Source organism: Mycteria americana, chromosome Z, assembly GCF_035582795.1.
Source record: "Mycteria americana isolate JAX WOST 10 ecotype Jacksonville Zoo and Gardens chromosome Z, USCA_MyAme_1.0, whole genome shotgun sequence".
NCBI lineage: Eukaryota > Metazoa > Chordata > Aves > Ciconiiformes > Ciconiidae > Mycteria > Mycteria americana.
The window spans coordinates 35,960,188-35,983,852 of NC_134396.1; the positions used below are offsets into that span (position 1 = coordinate 35,960,188).

Sequence of the window (23,665 nt, forward strand, 5' to 3'; positions counted from 1 at the left end):
CAAAAACCCTTTAGCAAAGTACATGATGGACAGGGTGGGGGAGTGTGGGAAGGGAGCAAGGACAGGAAACATAACAACCAAAGCAAAACACAAAGCCATCACTCCCACATGTGCACATGTATGTGCACATGGACACATACACACACCGCACACCTCCTTCCTTAGCTCTTAAGAAAAGTTGTTGAGAATCCTGCACTTGACTAACATCACTCAAAGAAATATGTCCCACTCAAAGAAACATGTCATTAATAAGTCTGAGGCTTCAGGAAAACCCAGCTTAAAATTACTTCCACAGTTACACTGTCATTAATAACATTAAGCAAGCTGAAATAAATGCTTCTTGCTTAGTAATCTAGAAACAAAAAAGATTGCCACAAGATACGCAGATAGTTTCCAGTAAATAAATGTCAAGCCCTGGTATAAGAAAAAAACAAAGCAGCAATAAAAATCAGAAGTTTAGTATTGTAAAGATATGTCAGATAACTTTTCCTAGTTCTTGTCTTTTCTAACTGAGAAAAAGAAACAAAATAGAGCCCAAATTCACCTATGACATTAACAAGCAGAATTAGCTTTGTTATTTGAAATGATGTGAAAGTTGCACATGCCCATCTCCAACAGATTAATATAGCAATATCACTCAAAACACAACAGTATAAAAAGCTGTAACAAAGCAGTTCTTTGGCTGGTTTTTGGCTAAGATTGTCTTAGACCAATTCTAATACAGCTTATGTCTAAAGGGAAATAAGGTATTGCTATGGAAGTTATACCTGAAGCTCAAATTAAGCAGTAAACACATTAGTATGGCTTAAACAGATTCAGTTAAAGAAAATCCTAGGGCCAAACACTGTCATGACACATGGATTTGAAATTTTTCACCTGTTCTGCAACTCTAATTCCTGAAAATCCTCCAGGAAAAATCTTTACTCTGACTAATAATGTTATACTTTAAGTTGCAGTCAACATGCTGTTTGACTTGCAGCTTCCTCCCACCCCCAATAAGCAAACTGAAGTTCAACCTTCCCCAAAATCATTCTGCTCGGAAACAAACCTGATTCATACAGTCCTCCAAACAAATGACTTGGTGTTCTGCATAAACCAAGAGGTATCTTAATAGAAAACACATATGCCTAGTATCATGAAACTGACTAAAAGGAAGACAAAACAGACAAACAGTGCAACATCTGATTATTACATTATGTAGAAGTGGAAACATTAGCAGGAATGTTGGTACTTACTGTGCCCGGCTCTCTGTCTGCTCCCGCAGTAACCAAGAAATGCACAGACATGCCCGTTCAGACACAGAGGCAAGAACAGAAATAAAAAAGGGGGGAAAAAAATTAGAACACAAGCCGTGAACAGTTTTAAAATGGCTTTTATTTATATAAGTCATTGCACATTCCTAATACAGTGATTTCCTGAAAATTACAGTATTTTGTAAACATGATTTACAGTTTAACCATACACAAAGCCTAGTTTTATTTCATGACAGAATAAATTATTTTCTTTTCAAAAATTAGTCAAGTGCAATTTTGCCCAATATTTAATTGCGTACTAGAATTTAAGCCTGTGAAACTAAAGTAACAGATGCAATTACCTAAATCTTTTGTTTGAACACATTCACTTCAAAATTTAACGTCTCATTCCCCCTACCTTTCCACCCACCCATTTAACAACATTACTTTTTTTGAAAAAATTACCCATTATGCAGTTTAACAGTTTTCCACAATATGGTGCAGGCAACTGGTGTTACAACTAAGCATTTACCAGGATGTCACAATGCCCTGCAAACTACAGAGCAGGTGACACCTAGCGATCCCCTTTTAAAATACTGAAAAATTCCAAGCTGAATTTTGCTTCAGTGGTATATATGCAGACATTTTTATGTTTGCCAACAGTTTTTTTTTTTTTCCTCATTCTATATAACTTGAATTCTTTAGAGATGCACATAATTTGCAGCAATGCGCAAATGTGACAACGTCCTAATCAGGCCTGCCATGCCTCTCACCTCTGTGGTGTTCTGCATCGTGATGCTTCTTGTCATCTTTTATTGCCAAGTGAGACTGCCCACCCAAAGCACTAGAAAGGGCAAGAAGGCCAGCACTGCTTCCGAGCGGAGGAATGCCTGGAGGCTGAAGTCCTGATGGATGCGGTGTTAGAGGCACTGGAGGTCCATGGCCATGGGAGAGATGTTGAGCCTGCAACTGCTGCTGCTGTTCCCAGCAGTATCATCATCCCCAGAAGAACAACGCATAGCACATAGTTTGGGAAGGAGAAGGGAGAAGTTGGTTAATTACTGAGAATCAACGGTGGATTTTTTCCTTTGTTTGTTTGCTTTAAATCTAGCCTCTCCTCTTTGTCCCACCACACTGTACAATACTGCATTATATCATGCTGTCTGTGGACAGCTCTGCTCATGTCCCACAAACCAAAAAAGGCTAGCTGTAGACTTGTTCTGCAGCCCGAGGAATAGGTTCAACTACTGTAGGTTGTTTTGGGCAGCTACTGCCTGCCACAGCATCACCGGTGACAAACAGCAGCAGCAGAAGGCCCGAATACCTTTCCCTTTCTCTAGAAAGGAGTATTGCTGCTCTGGAAAAATAACAGGTTTCTCTGGCAAGACTGATTTAACACCCTCCCCTCCTCCCCCAATTTGGAAACAGTAAGTAGGTTACTATTTTGAATATTAAAAAACCTAAAAGACCACTGCTGAATTTCATATTTAGCGTAAATTTATATTTTATTCTAGCCAAACTTTTGGGGAAAAAAAAAAAATCATGAACTAACACTGTGCTTAGGAACCAACTTTAGAGCTTAAAATCCAGGTATTCCAGATAGCATCGATAAGGTCATGGAACTCTCAACAAGAAACATGGTATAAATGAATTAAGATATCTCCATCTGTTTCAAAAGCAGCTTGCAAGATCAGTATCATAATGAGTGGATGTACAACCCTGTAACCAATCTGGCAAAATAACCTGCAGGCAATTTTAGAAACCAAGTCCTTATAAAGGAATGACTTACCCACAGTTTAAATATTAAGATATTTTCTAGTTAAAGCTGTTATGGTTTTATTAATATTTTCCAAGTTCAGCTAACCGCTTAATTTGTCCAAAATGCTCAGCACAGATTTATTTAGAAAATTAAGCTTCAAAACAATCTTTAGCTTACTCATAGTTCCCCTTTAGTCTGCTACAGCTAAACAGATTTTCTGCCTCTTTCCTGCTTCCCATGCCTGGGCATATGAACAGAAGACAGAACAGACCTCTCTGCCTTGGCCACGCTCCACCATCCCTCTCTGCTGAAGGTAGATACTATGAAAAAAGCTGGAGTACCACCCAGTTCAGGGGATCAAAGAGAAGACAGATAAGCAAATGTCTGAACAGCATGAGCTCAGCTAGAAATTGAGTTTAACCTGGTGAATGCTAGTGGTCCTGTAAGAGCAGGCAAAATTCTTACAGTACTGCTGACAGCTCCTGAAATCATACCTAGACTAAAGATCACAATAGTTCACAAGTTACTCCAAAATAACTCAACTCAAAATAATCCAAAAATATTTTTTCTGCTTACATAGGTCCCAAGACTCTTCAAGACAAACTGCATAACATCTGCTAGCATATGAATGACTTAATTTATTACTATTTAGACAACTACTGCACCCCTACACTTTCATTTCTCATAACCCCCTCCCAAGACATGACTTGAGCTGTTTATAAATTTATGTAGACACAAGTTACTGACACTGAACAACTCTGGACTGGACCTGCTCATCTTTCACTTTTCTGCTGTCCCAACTGTAATGCAGCCATTGTTTACTTGTTTTTGACATACAAGACAAATCTTAAAATTTACCACAATCCCTTTAGTCAATTCTATAAAGCCACAAGTTTGCCAAATCTTTCTCACACCATGTATCAGGAATTTCTTTTCACAGGCTGCATAAAAAGCCTTGCTAGTCTTCCCTGTTAATACATATATCTGATAACTATCCTTGCCAACTTTTCAGTATGTTCAAAAAGCAAGGTAAGAGAGAGGTAGTAATATTGTCCGATTTTAATGTGTTTAAAACAACCCCAAAAGTAACATTCTGAAGGACATATCAAGAATTATTTTTATTTGAAGTAGTTAAAGCAGTAGACCACCTTCTACAAAAATCAAGCAGCCATTGCTAGTGAAACTTCATTTAACTGAAGAAGCATCAGTAAAGAGCACTGTAAAGTCTGACAGGACTGCAGGGTTTTCGGGGTTTTTTTTGTTTTTTTTTGATCCAGTCTCTAAAGAACAAGAGGACATCTCTTCTCACAGACTTTATCAAGACTTTAGTAGTTTCCAGCATATTTCCTCAAGTCAGGAGATAACCTGATGTTTTGGCAGGCTCTCTCAGACAGATGGTATCTTAGTTGTTCTCTTCCTTGTTGACCACTTAAGCCAGGTCAGTCATCTGCACTCTAGCCATGAGACAACATGCATCAGCAGTACTGTACTGCATTCATGGTACTGGTCTTACTTGTCCCCAGTTGAACTATCACAATGGATTACCTAGTTGTGGTGTGCAATTGGCTAAGAGCAAACAGTGATTTATCCCTTCCAAATTGGTTTTGCGGAGAAAACTTTCCTCCCTTCTCCAACAGTGAGCTCAAATTAGCTTCTTTGCAGTGTGGGCATGGGAAGATCAAAACAGGGAAATGAAGTTAAATTGTTTCCACTCTTGTCCCTATCTCTTCAGGAAGCCTCTGAAGATTCCCTTTATTCGTGCCTCTCTTGCTTGGTTTAATTAGCAAACAAGTTAACCCGCATGATTTCAGGAAGCATAGCTTAACATCTTTAGAAATCAAACTGTTACGGACACATTACCTACAATTTCCCTGTCTCTGCTTTGTCACCTACACACAGGGTATTTCAAAAGTCCCAGAAATGAGGCACGGATTAATCCCCTCTAACAGGTTCTGAAGCTGAAAGCATGTGACGAGAAGGGCTATGTCCTGTTTCTCTGATGGGACTGCATACGAATGGTGGGGAGCAATGCCCGATGTAAGGTGTAGAACAGAGTATGAGAGCTGTAAGTAGAAACGCATCACTCTGCATAACATCTTAACAGCTTTGCAAAATGGTTACTGAGGGTAGCAGAGGAAAATGGTACCCAAAGATGCTTAAATATCCAACTACGTTAAACAGACTTAAGACTAAAAAACTATGGTCTTTTAAGCCAAAGGTATATTGTGATTTAATGTTTATTATCTCAGGCTCACTGCTGTTTAAGACTGAGTATATTGATTTGTTTATATATTACCTATTCACAATACATTTAAAGTTCTCCCTAACACACAGATAAAGATGATCCCTTCCAGAAGTTCATGCTCTTTTTATTTAAAAAAAACTTGAATTGTTAAAAGTATATTATTCTATTATTCTCTTTCTAGAACTGGAAAAGGGAATATGTGCTGCACACAAAGGAAGAAACTAAAGACTAGGGAGATCGATAACAGCAGCACTCACCAGATGTATTTAGTAACTAGACATTTGCCGTAGTAGATCCTAGAAACAATTATGTTATGCATATAATCACTTTCCCGTCACTTCAAAGACACTAATGCCTGCTCTGTCACCTTTTAAGAGCTTAGCAGCAGTGAGATATGAAACGGAATAAGTTGGCAGCAGTATCATGGTCTACCAGGCAAGTTCATTAGCAGTTAATTAAAAACTAGACACCTGCCATAAGAAATGTGCTCAAAAAAGGATGAGTAACAGGTCTGTCTTACTACCAATTATTATCATTACTTGCAGAGCAAGGGCTGTGTCCACTTTCAGAGGGAAGTGGGAAGGTAGAGAAGAGTTCAATGACGCATACATAAGTGACTGCACTGAGATAATTAGCCATAGCAGTGATTTTAAAAGCATCAGTAGTCCACCCACCAGTTTGTTGCAAAAACAGAAGTTCTTCTTGTTTGCAAAGGGAGAAAAAGAATGTCAAATTCAGCTTACCATACTGCCTAGATGTAGGTTTTATTGCCTCAATTTTTTTTCCTAGTATTCTCCTAACCAGACCGCAAAGACCCAAAAATCAACATATGAAAAACACAGCACTTGCTTCTCAGAGCAAGCACATCCTAACAATTTTAAAGGCAGTACAGTTTTTCACCTCCAACATCCTAGGCAGGTTCCAGCTATAAAGAGCTGTTTAACTAGGACTTAAAATTTGGAACTAATTTTCAATCTCTGCCAGAGTCTTCCAGAGACAGAGTTAGTAAGTCTTTGTGAAACAGATTTCCTGTATGTAAACAATGACACATTTCCTTTAGGCTCCTTGCTTATCAAGATAGAGCATGAGCTCCCACAATCCCAGTTCCCACCTTAAAGTAGAGATATTGAAGTCACAAACACCTATGGCTTACTTAAAAACGTAGTTTTGAATTCCTAGCGTTAAAGAGTTAGAACATTTTTCTGTTCTTAAACAGATGTGTGATGTACTACTCAGTATCTGCTGAAAAGCACTGAATTAAAAATTCAGATGTGAGTGTACATGAACAGTGGAAAAAAGGTTCTACCTGGTCCTAAACTACAACAGCTGTCTGTCTGCTCTTGTGCCCTTCTAAGTAAACAACTGAGAGTAAAAAAAAGTTTTCAAAAAACTTATCATCACTAGCACCAGTAATACTATCAACAGATTCCCCCAAGCTCCATAGAGGTGTTCCGAAAAAATATCTGGCAAGCACAAAAGTCATTTAGAGACCTAAAATTTAAAGGGCACTATTTCATGTCAACTCCTGTAAAACTGAAGAAATGTGATTTTGCTAAACTCAAGCAAGCGGAAAGACATGAGAGAAAAACATGTATTACTGTGTTCAATTTTTATTGCCATACTCTCTCCCTTCCCAAAGGGAAATCTTCAGGTTTTTTATTTGCTTGCTTAAGTAGCAGAAGGAAGTGAGAGCCTGTATCAAATGTCTATGGCCAATGAACATATGAGGGCCACTGTCTGAGCACATACAGCTAGCCGACCAAGTGATAACTTTCTCCCTCACTGTTTAGAAATATTCTTAAAACCAACATTGCAAATGTGACTTTCCAAAAAAGGAAACAACTCAAGATTATGCTCCTGTCAGACCCAGTCTTCTCCCTCATTCTAAAAAAACCCAAAACCCTGCACACACCACCCACGCTCCTAACAGTCAAAACTAGCAGGAGTAAACTCATTAGACAGCCTAAGCCATTAATTGATACTTGCATTTAAGTTTCTGTAGGTACTTTCAAAAGAGTATTTCGGCTACAGGGAAGAACATATTGCAGGATGACAAACAACCTCCCTAAAGAATGTACCCACATTCTTCTACAATAGAGTGACTGCATCAGTGGACAAGGGAAGAGCTACAGATATCATCTACCTAGATTTCTGGAAGGCCTTTGATACGGTCCCTCACAACATTCTTGGTACTGAATTGGAGAGATATGGGGTTGATGGATGGATTGTTAGATTCATGAGGAACTGGCTGGATGACTGCATCCAAAGAGTCAATGAGACTCAATCCAAAAAGTCAATGGCTCAACATCCCTGTGGAAACCAAACAATGAGTGGTGTCCCTCAATAGTCCATAATGGGACCAACATTATTCAATATCTTTATCAATGGCATAGCTAATGGGATTGAGTGCACCCTCAGCAAGTTTGCAGATGACAGCAAGCTGAGTGGTGCAGTTGATTCACTTGAGGGAAGGGATGCCACCCAGAGGGACTTTGACAGGCCTGAGGAGTGGGCCCATGCAAACCTCATGAGGTTCAACAAGGCCAAGTGCAAGGTCCTGCACCTGGGTCAGGGCAACCCCCAGTACCAATACAGGTTGGGGGATGAAGAGATTGAGAGCTGCCCTGCAGAGGAGGATTTGGGGACGTTAGTGGATAAAAAACTGGACATGCAGCAGCAGTGTGCACTTGCAATCCAGAAGGTCAATTGTTTCCTGGGCTGCATGAAAAGAAGCATGGCCAGCAGGGCAAGGGAGATGACTCTCCCCCTCTACTCTGCTGTCATGAGACTTCACCTGGAGTACTGCATCCAGTTCTAGGGTCCACAGCGCAAGAAAGACATCGACACATTAGAGCAGGTCCAGAGGAGGGCCACAAAAATGATCAAAGAGGGATGGAACACCTCTCCTACAAAGAAAGGCTGAGAGAGTTGAGGTTGTTCAGCCTGGACAAGAGAAGACTCTGGGGAGACGTTACTGCAGCCTTTCTATATATAAAGTGGGCCTATAGGAAAGATGGAGACTTTCTACCAGGGCCTGTAGTGACAGGACAAGAGGCAACAGTTTTAAACTGAAAGAGGGTAGGTTTAGACCAGACAGAAAGAACAAATCTTTTACAATGTGGGTGGTGAGACACTGGAACAGGTTGCCCAGAGGAGCTGTGAATGCCCCATCCTTGGAACTGTTCAAGATCAAGTTGGACACCGCTTTGCACAACCTGATCTAGTGAAAGATGTCCCTGCCCATGATAGGGGGCTGGACTTGATCTTTGGAGGTCTCTTCCAGTCGAAACCATTCTATGATATGTGAACAGACTGATATACGAGCTACTCAGTGTGGATTGCTTACTACTCCATTTTCTAACTTTGCTTCAGCAGCAGAAGCTGTGTTTCCTCTTTCATTGCTTTTGAATGTTTCTTTCTCCTTGATAATATCACCATTAGACTAACTAATCACAAAGTGTATTAGCAGTCCTGCAAGACACTTCCTTCTGACCTATTCGAACCCTAATCTTCAGTAACATAGCAGCAATCTGCAAAACTAAGCTCGGAGTTTGCTTTCTTTTGCTGATGACACAAAACTGGTGGGAGTGGGTGATACACCAGATGGCTGTGTTACCATTCACAGACACCTCAACAGGCTGGAAAAATGGGCTGACAGGACTCTCATGAAGTTCAACAAGGGGAAGTGAAAAGTCCTGCACCGGGAGGAACAATCTCATGCACCAATATATGCTCGGGCAACCCAGCTGGAAAGCAGTGTTGCAGAAAAGGACCTCGGAGTCCTGGCAGACACCAAGTTGAACATGAGCCAGCAATGTGCTCTTGTGGCAAAACAAGTGAACGACATCCTGGGCTGCATTAGACAAAGTACTGCCAGCAGGTCAAGGGAGGTGATTCTTCCCCTCTACTCATCACTGTTGAGGTCACACCTGGAATACTGGGTCCAGTTCTGGGCTTCCCAGTGCAAGAGAGACATGGACATACTGGAGAGCATCCAACAAAGGACCTAGAGAAGGCTCAACAGTTCCAGCTCTCTCCAGCCTGTCCTCATATGCAAGATTCTCCAGTCCCTTAATCATATCTGTGGCCCATCATTGGATGGCCCAATCACAGGGCAAGAAGCAATGGGCACAAATTGAAACATGGGAGGCTCCTCCTCAACATCAGAAAACACATTTTTTTACTGTGATGGTGACCAAGCGCTGGCACAGGTCGCCCAGGGAGGCTGTGGAGTCTCAAAAGCCTTGGAGATACTCAAAAGCCATACAGACATGGTCCTGCTTAACTGGCTCTAGGTGGTCCTGCTTGAGCAAGGGGGGTGGACCAGATCACCTCCACGGGTCCCTTCTAACCTCAGGCATTCTGTGATTCTGCAATTCTTATTGCTTACTGTCTTCTCCCTGTTAAAACATGTTTTAGAAAAATGAGAGTCAGCCACTACTATCATTGCTTAATTTTCTACCTAATTCCTTTGAAACATCTGTGTTTATTTTGGTTCATTTAGTTTCCTTACTTCCTCTTCTTCTAAATGCTCAGATCTTATTCTGACAGATAGGAAGCTACACCATACCACAGTAAACAAACTTGAAAGTGCCCACCACTGCATCTCTAGCTAGTGAGCCAAGAATGGAGCCTTTGTAGTTTTGTAGAAGTTATGTGAAAACCATCCATTATGTGAACAAGCCACAGTGCCTTGGGTGAAGGAAGAGAATATCCCTTCAGAACAAAGAAACAGTCTCTTCAGCAAGCCTCTTCCATCTATAAACCACATGAAATGTCATTGTATTCCAGAAATATAAGTCCACAGAAGGACAATATTGGCAAAAGCTATCCAAAGCTGTATATTTGATACATATAAAATTTGTGTGGCCATGGCATGATTATTTAAAGACCCAATTGTCTCATCGGAAAAATCCTGTTTGTTTTTCATGCTTTATTACACAAGATGCACCGGATAGCATCTTTGGGTCTTACCATTTATTTTCGACTCCCACCAAAAAAAAAGCCAACCAACAAAACCAAAAAACAATAACAAAACTTTTTACGGTGCAGAGAATTTATGTCAGAAAGCAAAATATCAAAGTGACAAAGAAGATGAAAAAGTTATCTTAAGTTTGTTCTTTATTATTATCTTCTACTATGGGAATCTGCTTTAAACTAATCTTAAATTTCTGAACAGAAGGCTCTTCAAAGTTTAACAGTTCCTGTTTCCACTTATTCAAACAACACAAACCACACTAATAAGTCTCAATTGCACATCAACTTTTTTGAAGCAGTAAGGGGTTGCATAAATGGCCTCACATAAACCAGAAAACTGATGCTATACTGGGATAAAGGCAGCTTCCCACACACACACACACTCCCCAAGCAGTCCTTTTCTCACAAATTAACTTCATCTCTAAGGTAACTGAAATAAGGCTGAGAAGTTGTACTTCACTGCTCCACTGATATAAAGATTAAGAACACTTACAAACTAAGCCCCTTCTGCCATCTTACCTATTAAAAAAAATATCAGATACAAGACCCTCAGCATGTCCAAAGTACTCCACGAAGCTACTGCAAAACATGAAGTTTATGATTCTCAGTTTTCTATCCATTTTCCTTTAACTCCTTTTCTACTTGGTCACTCGATTCCTTCCCCGTGTTACTTTCCTCCTTTTCAGAATTCACTTTGTCCTCTGCTATGGGATCTTCCTTCAGGAATCAAGTCTTGTCTCCTCTTTGCTCTTCAGAAAACTCAAAATAGGAAAAGCAATGCTGATTTCAACTGGCTTATGAAGATTAAAAAGACCACTACGTGCTCTGGTGCTCTCACTACACTTTTACACTGATGCGTACATTTTACAGTGAAACAGGTATTTCTTCTACAGACTTACGCTACACAGTTTTGCCATAGAATACTAAACCTGGCCAGCTCTAGGGTCTGGTTGTTTTTTTTTCCCCTCTTTGCATTAGAGATTAAACTACATTCTTTAATTTTGCTAGGGTAAGGAAAGTTAGGCTAAACACTTACAATAATAATTCCCCATATACTTGCTCTATAAGGCTAAAAGTTCTTCTCTATCTAAAGAAAGAAAATAAAAACCAGTTGCAAGTCATGAAGCTGCCACGCTAACTTCTCCGAAATGAAAATATGTATTTATTGATTGGTGGTGTAGTTCAAGAGAAAAACAATTCCACAGAAAAATTATCACACAGGAAGAGAACGCAAATCCTAATGTGGGGCCAGCAAACCACTGCTGTATGTCGGTCACCTCCAAAGAGCCTACAGAAGGCAACTGAGACAGCCAACAAGGGTCAAAGCAGTTATACCAAAGCCTGCCTCTAGCCAGCAAAATTCTAAATTCAATTTTTCATTACTACAACAGGAAATTTTTTTGAGAGCTCCTTAAAATCCTCATAAGACATACAAATACTAAATATATTCTTTAGCTTGTATTTTAGAATATGTTTGGTGTTTCATGAGGATATTTTTTTTAACAAGGAAAATGAAGTCTCTCAACACAAGAAAGGGTTGAGTTGCTATCAATTTGAACTACATAGCCAGTACCAGCTCACCTACAAGTACACATGCTGTACTTCTGTTGAATCACAAGGTCCCTTTTTAAATTTTAATACTGTAGTTAGCTTTACACCTACAGAACTGAGAAACAGGTCTTCAATGCTTCCCAATATAATGCAAATAGCAAATACAAAAATAATTTCCCAGAGTAGCTTATTAACCACTGATGAGTTCCCACATCACCATTATAGATCGCAGACATATAGACTGCAAGGGAGAAAGAACCACTCTGTCTTTTCCTTAGCACTATGCTGAGCAGCAACTCAACAGAAACACTTGCTGTGCCTTTCTGTCTCACTTCAGACAGCTAGGTTTCTCTGCCCTTCCTTCTGGAATTTTGGAGGGCAAGCCCAGGCACCAGAATTAGAAAGATAAAGAGATATTACACTTCAGGGCTCTTCAAAAAGATCACTCTTGTAAACAGTAATGACAGATGTGGGTGACCCCACCCAAATGTTTTGCCATCGCACCCAGTGAATGAGCACATCAGCTGTTTTTCCGCTAAAGTGATCAGCAATTAACTATTTAACAGAAGTTTAGTGATAAATGTTAAATGGCAAGATTTTTAACATCCCATTGACATAGAGGGAATAATTATATAGTACTGCCAGCATGACTGGCACTTTCACAAGCGTAGATCTGCACTAGCAGCCTAGCTACGCTACGGAGCCTCTGCGGATCGTCCCACACTGGCAGAGCCCTGCAGCGAGGACGCAGGATATTGCCAGCAGATGGAATTCTTCCAGTTCAGCGACATCTTCTCCCCAAGGTGCATTAGCACTCCACTGGTGTAGCTGCATCCACATAATGGCTTTTGCCAACAGAAAAGAAGGGTTTTCTTCCCTCCTCTATGGTTTTAGGCACTGTAAGTCAACCTAAAACTTAGTAGCTTATACCAAGTGCAGACCCACTGAAGCACGGCTAGTGCTTCTATCAGCAGCTATGCTGGCAACACAACAAGCAGCCCATGAGCTAAAGAAGCCCTTTTGCTGGCATAACCTTACATGTACATACACACATACAACATTTTTTATATATCATATATACACAACGATATATTTTATATCCTATCACATTAATATATTGTTATATACTACATACATGATACATACTATTCCATATATATTATATGTATATTGATTGTTTATACTTTTATATAAAAATATAAAACTTGTTCTGTGTGTTTGTATATATAGCTTTTTCATTGATAGCTATTCTTCTAAAAATATGTATTACAGGGCTGGCTTAAGAACAGTTCCTGTCTCAAACAGTTTATAGGAAAAAAAGGAAATATAAACAAGTCAGAAGAGCACATTGTAAGGGTCCTTGTATTAATAATGTTTTTTTTTCCCCCTTAGGTTAAATAATGTTGGGGCTTTTTTTTCCTTAGGCTGAATTCTGAAGAAATAAGGGACAAACAGGAAAGCTGAAGTCGCACTGGAGGAAAAAGACTCTGCAGTAATGGAGGAACCAGAGAAGCCTTCATAAATGACAGATGCCACAGGGCAGGAGGGAGTGGAGAGGTAGAGTCAGAGTAAAAATGGAAAAAATGATCCTTGCACGGGAAAACATGTCTTCACCAAAGGATTTCCTAGGCTCTAAAGGAAAGTAACAAATTCAAAACCACATTCTAAAAACCACAGAAGACGACCTTAAATTCTCTTGGTCCAGACAAGACAAAGGCTGGTTTTCTGAAACCAGTTACATACTTCTGATCACTGTCAGTGTAAGTCAGTTCAAGAACAAAGCTTTTCTTTAATTTTAGACAACTACATATTGCTTTCTCTGAAGACTCAGATGCAAGCCTTAAGTCTCTAGAATGAAGCTGTCAGCACACATTGCTTCTGGTTTGCAGAAACTGCCAGCACATTTTTTTTCTGGGGCAACCATAAATTCCTGCTATTACTCACCTTCTAACCTCAAATCTACATATTTGCCTTTTTAGCTACTGTTAGCATGCTGCCACCATCCAACGATACTTCAAAAGCATGTTCCTGCTGCCACAGCAGCCAAAAACAACTAGTTCAAGCATGCACCAACTTGGAAATGACTTAAAGATACAACTCTAGGGGGTTTTATTACTGACATATGTTTATCTTAAAAAGTATTTATTTTCCTTCCAGGCTCTTTTAGTCTCCAGAAATATAAATCTTGCTGAACATGAAGATAGTAATGATGGAGTAGAAAGGCTTTTTGCTAAATTAAAATCCAGAAGTTAAATACAGTATTTTAAATTATGCTCATCACCCTTTTGTCCCAGCTACTAACTACGAAAACATTTCAAAGATATCAAAGAATGAAAAATATGATAGTCATGAGAAAAGCATTACATTGATTTTTATTTACTGTTCCAAGCCACAGACCAGATTCCTGGATATTTCCTATACATTCCTATAACGACTTCCCCTACCAAATGACAATTACTTCTGAACATGCATTTGAGCAATCCACTTTTGCTAATCCTTGCTTTTACTACCTCAATACTACTGCTTGTAAGTATTCCATTTAAAGAGCTACAGTTAGCCAGCACCTTTAAAAACAGTACCGGATGTTCTCAGGAAATTGTTATACAAGACAGCAACTTTGGTAGCTCAGCAAGTACTCTGAAAAAAAAAAAAACCACTAATGCAGTTACCATATATCAGGAATCCTGCAGTTCATACAAATTCTTCAGCATATTGAAGAGTTACAGCAAACTGCTGTACAAACTGTGTCTTTGCCCAGCCTTTAATATTTCCTAAAGTTATCCTAAATGTCTATGCTAGTCTTGGTCTGTGCACGAACAAGGAAAGCAAGCTTCTCTCCTTTCTCTTCCAGTCCTCCCACACAGCCTCCTATGTCAACAGTCTGCCTTGCTCTTCCCCCATGAAAAACATAGTGGGTTGCTGTTTTCTTGCACATTTCCAATGTTTAATATTTACAGTACTTGTGTCCCCCTGTATCTTCCTCCAGCCCCTCTGCACCTATCTTTCTGCACTTTCCTACTCCCACTGACTCCATCTTTGTCAGTCGCCCAGTTACAGGTATAATTTTGCCTGCGTGGCCCACGCCACTCATCAGCACACTGACAGTTAGTTCACCTCAGTGTATCAGTGTTTGCTTCTCAAAACTAGACCTGAGTTCCTTTAGAAGCGGTATGCTTCATTCTTTGCACCTCTCTCTCCTACCACAAAGTAGTCCAACTTACAGCCTTACATCATCCAACATGTAAACGCCCAACACCTTTCTCTATTCTTACTCACGTTGCAGGACAATTCCATGACCATGCTTTGCTTCATCCTTACTCAATTAACTTCTTTGCATTTGATTTCACCCCAAGTGCAGTCCCAGTGGAGTTTCTCTTTTGTCTGGGCCAGCCAATTCATTCTTCCCATCCAACTCCTTCCTCCTCTAAAACTACCATATCTCAGACTTCTTTCAAGAGAAGCACTGAAGGTCACATCACATTTTTATCTCAGCCTACTGACTCTTCACCTACTCCAGTTCCCCCACTTGTCTCACTTCAAGTATGAATGCAAAGCAGACATTTGTAGGAGAGAAGGTATGCTCAACTCTTCAGTTTCTCTTCTTTTACTTCCTTGGTAACTTAGGGAAAAAGTGGATAATATTCACAAATACTATCTTCAAACATGGAAAGCTATTCTGCCTGCATATGCTTTAATGAAGAGAGGTGCTTTGAATCACTCTCTAGAGGAAGTAATCCTTTCCTCTGGGATTAAATAACCTACACTTCTGTGCCATGACTTTTTTTACATGTATATACATGTGCATATATATATATATATATATATATATGGGGGCTAGGGGGAAGCATATATATATATAGCTCCCCCTAGCCCCCATTTTGTCTTTCTGGTAGCCCTTCCATATTCTCTTTATTAAAGCTCACTGAACACACTTTCTGTAAATTCTTGCTTTGAACTGTACTGTTCCAGCATTTTGACCCAACTGTAGTCCTTACAACTCACTGAAACTATTCCTTCCAAACCAGTCTGTTTAACAGAACCATTCGGAGCCAAGCTCACAAAAAGAAGGAATCATCTCTTGTAGCCTATCAATCTACTGTGCTTCTATCTACCTAACCCCTCCTGAAACCACTCTCCATTGACTTCTCTGGTCTTCTGTTTACTATTGCCACATACACAGGTTTTTCTAACCTTACCAGTCCCCCCCCACATCTCTCTCCTGCTGCAAAACAGACCAATTTACAGCTCTACACCATTCAACATGTACATCCCACATCCCCAACATCTGCTCAGTAGATAGAAATCTAGCAAGTGGTACCAACTCACTGTTGGTACCTCACATGCTCATGTCATCAGAATCTACCTTCTCTTTGCATTCGCAGTTGCAGCTGCATATCTTCAGGTCGGAGCTCTAGCTAATCACATTTTTTTTCCCAACCATCTCCCTTTCACTACTTTCTTGAAAGCTGTTTAGCTTCACAAATATGTAACCATATACTTGGTCTCATCTTTGACTTGTAGCTTAGATATTAGATCTAGATGAGAGAGCCACCTAAAGATCCTTTGTTTTTCTTTTTGGAAAAGATCCAAGATGCAGCTTTTTCTAACCATCCACACATGAAAGCTTCCAAGATAAGGGAGGTCTGGCCTGCAACTCAATTACATTTGACTTCTGGATGCAATTTTCCCCTCTTCAGGATGACTGAGAGTATCTTCTTCTCCAGGAAATTATTGTCTCGTTTAGACACTAACCTCCTACATCGCTGCTCCAAGGTCCTCCGTTTCCCTAACAGTCCAGAGTGCACACACAGAGAGAGAGAGAGAGAGTGTGCGCGCGTGCGCTGGCAGGGGAGGTTCAAGTGAAAACCAAGTTTGGTTAACACTATCTCCTCATTCACATTTTTACACACCTTCTTGCAGGTTTTCTGTTTTGAGTAGGACAAACTACCAATATACATCAATCACACTCTTATTTTTCCTCAAAACCTAGTGACACTAACAACAAAAATTTGACCATTGTTTGGGGACCGTTATTTTGAGAATGCCAGTTGTCATGCTGACAAATACCTTCTTCCTTTGCTACCTATTTTAAACTTAGTTTACAAGTCTGGAGCCTTTGTATTCTAAAAGCACCTACCATGACAGAATCCTAGCATGTAATTAAGGTTTCTACATATTTTAAAAAAGCAAACTATGAAGAACAATCCAGGATGTTGCCGCACACTAGAGTTCCTATTGCCAGAGTTTAGTAACTTAGACTTGGGGTTAGCTAGTTTGTGTCAAAAAGTGAGGACAGTGTCTTGTGCTCACTAGATCTCATTTTATTTAATTTAAAAGAACTAGGCAATTTCCCCTCCCTCCGCACATAATGCAGATCATGGCTGAGGAGGATCTAAAGTAATGCTACAGCTGCTTAGCTCTTCCCTTGCACTAAATTCTGCATTCATTTCTGCTCTAGTCTGTATTTCTATTTTATAATGAAACATACAGCCTAGTTATTTATAGGCTTTCTAAGGATTAACTACACACTCATAAGACTAAACCCTCAAGAGGTTAACCTCATCCTCTTAAGCTTCACACACTACAATCCCAGAGATAGCTGGCAACCACAGCCAAGAGAGAAAAAATAATCCCACATCTTACTAATCCTTTAGCCAATCACCTCATGCAACAGTGGAGAGGCCTCTCAGGGGCCTACAGCTCAATCTGTCTCAAGAGTACTGTCAATTCAAACGATACGTATTTCACAGAACCATTAGCAAACCACCTCAAAAGGCAAAATAAGTCATACCTGGCTACTCAGTGGTACACTGAAATGGTGCATCTAAAATGCAATGCTAAAAAAGATTCCAGTTTGCTGCTTATATTTCCCATTCAGATATTTGCATATTCTACTCATAAAACTATCTAGTTTATTAATTTGCAAGTAAATCTAACAAATTTTGCATTGTCTACACCTAGACCGACCAATTTAACTGTCCCTTATACTTCCTAGCATGAACTTTGAGTACCTTTGATTTTCCAGCCAGATCATATCTCTCAAAAAATAAAAACCCTTCAAGTTAAACCATGATAATCTACCCAATTCTTTCGTACCATGATCTGGATTCTTCCTTAACCACAAATGTGGACGCTGCCTGCAGCTGCAGCAGCACCAAGGAGTTAACAGATGCACTTATCTTTTACATCAAAGGTTTCTGTTTTGTTTATTATTTGTCTAGCAAAATTGCTACTTCAACCTTAATATGACAAATATTAAATGGTGCCATTTAAAAAATTGGCAAGGAGGTTGTTTAGCCACATTGCTACCCCGTGACTGGAAGTTAAAGCCTTCAAGAACATGCAGGAACAGTATAAGGCCAGAGGTATGACTTAATAACCAAATATCATCCACAGTTCTTTCCTGAAGTAAGAATTTTTAATCAACACAGAGGATTAGCACTGCTTACAAGCTCACTGAGTCCAACTACATTTTTTTTTTAAATGTGTCAATTCATTCGTTCTCTTTTGTACATGCTTAATATACTCCAATTCCAAAGCCTGGCTTTTGACTTTGTAGGTAAATTTTCTGAAAAAAAATCTGTCCCATGGGACTACAAGTCCCTAGCCTCACAGCCTGTCCTCTAATAGTCTTCTACCTTTTCAACTGGAAATAAAAGAGAAATATAAAAAACAGTTCAAAGTCATCTGGTATTTCAAAAAGTTGTTCCCACTAATTCAAGGCTTTATTCCTTTCCAGAATTCACATATGGCCCAGCAGCAACAGGATTTGCTCTAACTCAGGCAAGCCAATTGGGAAACTCTTGAATCATCTAGTGTCAGGAAACAATGGCCCGTTAAAAGAGAAAGGAAGGAGGGTAAAAAAGTCAAACCCTGACAAAAACGCAGATTTTATCTAATCAAGAGAAACTACAAGAATGAACATCAGCTAGGAAAATTAAACTTTCCTCCTATCCTCTAAATTTATGGTACATAAGTATCCTTGGTAGTATGACACCAGAGGCTACTCCATTGCCTCTTCTGCTGTTACAGATTGCTACAGCCTGTTTGCATTCTGAAAAGAAGTTTCATGATCTTTCATGCTCATAATAGATGTCTAAACCGTTAAATTACTATTTCTTTTCTTATCTTGAAAGACACTGCACTTTAACAGCATGGCCCTTCCATTGTTCTTTACACTAAGTCGGGTCCCTGAACAATACTGACAGCTGCTATCAAACTGGGCCATGCTCACTCTCGGTGCAGCTGCCGCTTGTAGGAACAGACAGGCTTCTGATGTGTCCTCCCCTCTGGGGAGAGGGCTTGACATGCTGCGTGCTCAGTGAAGGGGAGCAAAGGTCCACTGAATTGTCAACCCAATTTTATGCTATTCAGATTTTCCAGGATGCACACCGTCCCTTTCAAACAAAATCAAGCATATGTCAGAGCATGAAACTTACTGTGTGGCACAAGATAATTATTGATCATGTAAGACTGTAAAAGATCACTAACATACACGTAATTTTAGCATTATGTATATGCATGCATCTACATGGTCAAAGAAATTGTGCCAATGTGTTCATTTCCTCATTCACAGTTTTGTGTTTGTATGGCATCGTTCAGAAGTCTTTCAGAAGACACAGGAAAGTCTCTCTTCTGGTGAATCTTAGATAATTCGGAAATGAAAAGAGGTGGAGGTGTCTACTCCTGCTTCCAAAGGGCTTTCCCCGCCCCCCCCCCCCCCCCCCAAAAAAATAAGTTCTTAATTGCATGTGGTACTTGTAGATCCTATCACTTTTAAAAGATAAAAGACTATATTGTGTAGACTTTAAAAAGAGGTACGTGACATGCTTGAGATAGCAAAATTTGGTTTGGCTAAGTAGCACTATCGTAAGTCCAGCAAGAATGTTTTTAAATCTATTTTAATACACATTTCCATTTACTGCATAAAATATTCTTTAAAACTAGTTCATTAAAAAGGATTTTCCATTCAATTTTCATCCTAAAGAAATAATTCATTTTTAAAAATGCAAAAAAGTACAGTTCTCTTATCTTTGCTAATCAAATACCACAAATGTACATGTGCTGTATTTCAAAGATCAAATCAGGTATTCATAAAGTAACTTATTACACAAGCAAAGCATAGAGGAGATTGTGACAAATACAGATGTAATTGTGTGGGTTTCTAAGATGTGATTAGCAAATCAACTAAGTAACAGTCAAAATTCGATACGAAAGGGAAAAAACAGTGCAGATTTGAAGGGGGGGGTATGTTTATGCAAAGCTAATCTGTCAAGTGTAATAAAGCAGCTTGAATAAAATTTAAGCTGAAAATCCACTGAAGCTCCCCATTTCAGGGAGGAAAAGCTATTAAAAGGAAATGAAGGTCACCCTCCCAGTTTATTTCACCTAATTGACTGCCAATAGCTTACCACAGGCAAACCGACTGCAGATCTGCAATTGAGAAACTGATGAAAGGAGAGTTTTCAAGCTGAGGCTCATTCTTTTAATCCTCCCTCACTCCTATTTTTTTTTTTCCATCTCCAGTTGGGATGTAATTTTAAGCACAGATGGATTAACTAGTTCCATTGTCTGTAGACGTCACTGGACTATGGCACTGTTAATCCGTACAGCAGCATGTCTAATTATCATTACAAAGTGTCTGAGGGAACTATAAAGACCAGCAGGGCATCTTCTCACAAGCAATTAACATAAATTGATAAATGAGTAATTTGAATCCGCTCAAGGCGCTCACATATGAATAAAATCAGAAAGGACGGGTTCTTGTTTCAGCTACTTCTTTCACTTAGTCTGGAAGGGCAGAAAACATGAGAAATATTCTAGACTTAGCGGTGGGGGAAATGAACTCACGCAGCGGAAGGAATGTATGGTTCAGAAAGTTCATTAATACAAAGCAAATGACTTGTGATTGACAACCAGTCACAAGCAAGTAGTATTAACTTATTTCAGCATATTTAGAAGCACATACTTGGTGAAAGGCTATTAGAACACTGTGTCAGACAATTAATACTACTTCAAAAGCAAGTGAAGTTTCTTTTCAGTAGCTTGCTAATTTAAAATTCATGAAAGATTCACAAGAAAGGGAAAGAAAGAAGAATGAGTAGTTGTACAGGCTCCAAGAACTCAAGTGTCACAAAAAGCATGAGGCAAAGGTAACTAGATCAACTGACATACAATACTTACAAATAAACAACCAGCTCTCCTAATCATTGTATTTTTTGCAGGAAAAGTTTTGTTATGCACAGCGTTGCTGCACAAAATGACATTCTGACAAAGTAAACTATTAACTTTCTTCCTGCTAAAATCTGTGTGAAGCAAGGCAAACACTTCAGCAACATTGGGCATGAAAACAGTGTTAGATATCAAAACATTAAGCTTATTTTAAAAATAGCAAAGCAGTAAGATATGAAAGCAAGTTATACACACTGTAGGAGGTAGACCTGGAAGGCCACGTACCCCGATGATGGCATTCAGTTCAGCCATGGTCACTTGTTTGGCACGTTCTACAGCTTGGGCCACTTGCTGCTGATGCTATTAAAAGAAGAAGGGGTATGGGGAGGAATTTGTGTTAAGGTATTGACCACACCAAATCAAACCAGGATCACAAACACCTGAATAACCAGTTTGTCTGCAGAAGCCCAGGCTACCTATTGCAAGACATCTTATGCAGGTAAAAGGTAACAGTGCCCTATTTCTCACCTGTTCAAAAGCAAACAAGAGCCCTGAAGGCAGCCAGCTCACCTCTTCCCCCATGCCACTTCAATATTAATTTTCTGGCAAATGAATAATCAGTTTCTAATTGAGTTGACAGGACCATAATGTCAACTTCACACTAGTGTCAATTTTAACATTTATATACTCTGTGCTCACACAGCAAAACCTACTGAAATTTCAAACGGGGAAAAGAAGTGCTTCACTGAACTCAACAAGAATTACAAATACTCTTTGTAAACTGTAGAGTTTGAAAAGGCATATCCAAAACAACAGGCTTCAAAATGTAACAGCAGCTGCCCACAATAGTCTACAATCACAGTCTTTCAGACCAGATGCAGGTTTGTAACCTTAAACAGTGTTTTGCATCTGAGCTAACTACTCACCTCTTACACTAAAATTTGATACAAATTATGTCGACAAGATAAGCATGCTTATTTCACTAGATTCACATTTGACAACTGAATACCAAATAAGCAATCACCATGATTAGAAATGAAAGCATTTTGTCGCATTGGTTATATTTTACAGACTCTCACTCTCCTCAGGCAATGAATGAGGTTGAGCCATTGTCACTAGTTTGAACTCAAGATTTGTTAGACCAAATTAGCAGGGGGTTTGCACACTTCAGATATAACAGATGTTCCTTACACTTGTGTATTGTGATAAAATTAACATCTTAAAACTAGCTAATTTGCAAACAGAAAAGCAACATAATTGCACTTTAACAGCTGAACAGTTTTACTTACTTCCTGAGACAAAAATGGGATGACTTGTGCACAAATTGTATTCAATCTCTTGGCGATTTCTGTCTATAGAGGAAAAGTATTTTGATTAAAACTGTGTTTTACGTTTGTTGCCATATATTAACCACTGTACAGGATTATATTAAATTCACACAGTGAAGAAAGTAACAAAAAATCCGCATCTTCATACTACTGCAAATAGTTAATATATAAGCTCAGATGAGGACAGAGATTTAGTTAGCTGCTCTAGGACATCTGCCATGTCTAAAGCACCTAATCTGTATACACATTTAGGCACAAATCTGGTCCTTGTACATAGCTCATTAACAAGTAAAGCATTTTTGAAATCCATTAAGTCCAAGATAAAGCCTTTTAAAAGGTAGATTTATTATTACTCAAATTATCAAGCAGCATAACATGAAGGTGACAGGCATGGAAGAAAAATGGTTCTTTCATGATCAATTTTATCTGCCTATTAGAAGGTAAAATTAGTTTTCCTGACAGAAACACACCATCAGGAGTACAAAAGAAATACCAAAACAGAAGCGAGGCAGAATGGAGACAAAAGGTACAGACTTCTAAAACATCCATATTGAGAGAGAATTAAAATAATGCAGACAAGAATCAGATCAGAAAATGTGATAGTCAATAACAGCAAATTAGTGAAACCGTCAGTAACAGGAGAACAATAAGGCCAGGAACCAGCAGAGAACAGAACAATCCTTCACCAAAAGCAACAGAGAAGACAGCAGGACGAAGTGTTTGAGTCCCACTTTTCAACAGTTTTACGATTCTCCCACTTTTGTATCTCCCACTTTTAGCATGTCAACTTGAACACAGGATTTCTGGTGGGGATCTTTTTCTCTCACTACTCAGTCTTACCTGTGCTTACAGCTTTTCAGACCTATACATCTGCCCACCATTCAGAGCCACCATTATAGTTAACCCTCAAGGTACTTGCACAACTCCTACAGTTTTCCTCAAAAACATCTCCTGCAGTCACTGTAGCATAGTTGCACAAAACCAAAATTAGCGTCCAGATGCGAACACAGCCTACGTACAAGACACTCCGAGCAGCTCTTGTCAGTCTCTGTCATACCATTAGCCCATATAGATACTTCTTGTTTCTTGTGTCTTAAAACAAAAAAACCAAGAGATCCCTGCTGAGAATCGTTAGGCCTTCCATGAAATGACATATGTAAACCTGAGCAAAGATAAACTCTCTCAAAGAAGTCAGATGAAAGCATTGCTAACTCATCTGCTGCGCCTTTCTCTGAGCCTTCCCATCATCCCGAGTTTTTTTAGGAAGACATTGCAATGTGCTGATCCTTATACATCAGTCAAGCAGTAATTAGTACAAAAGCCACACTCCGCTTTTATGTCTCAACAGACAGGTGATTTGGGATCTAAATACAACTAGCAAGCTTTAGCACCTCTTTTCCCA

General features: G+C 39.4%; 1 protein-coding gene across 2 annotated transcripts in view; it reads right to left on the reverse strand.

The window, feature by feature from the left end:
* Positions 1-23,665, reverse strand: part of LOC142421610 (transducin-like enhancer protein 1) — an 87,055-nt gene that overhangs the window by 41,916 nt on the left and 21,474 nt on the right. Inside the window, exons 5-8 of one of the 2 annotated variants that reach the window (XM_075526440.1) lie at positions 22,225-22,287; positions 21,191-21,295; positions 2,006-2,210; positions 1,236-1,252 (exon numbers count right to left, since the gene is read on the reverse strand). In XM_075526440.1, coding sequence (XP_075382555.1) covers positions 1,236-1,252; positions 2,006-2,210; positions 21,191-21,295; positions 22,225-22,287 — 390 coding nt within the window. The remainder of the gene's footprint in view (positions 1-1,235; positions 1,253-2,005; positions 2,211-21,190; positions 21,296-22,224; positions 22,288-23,665) is intronic. The other variant, XM_075526441.1, reaches the window with a different exon arrangement.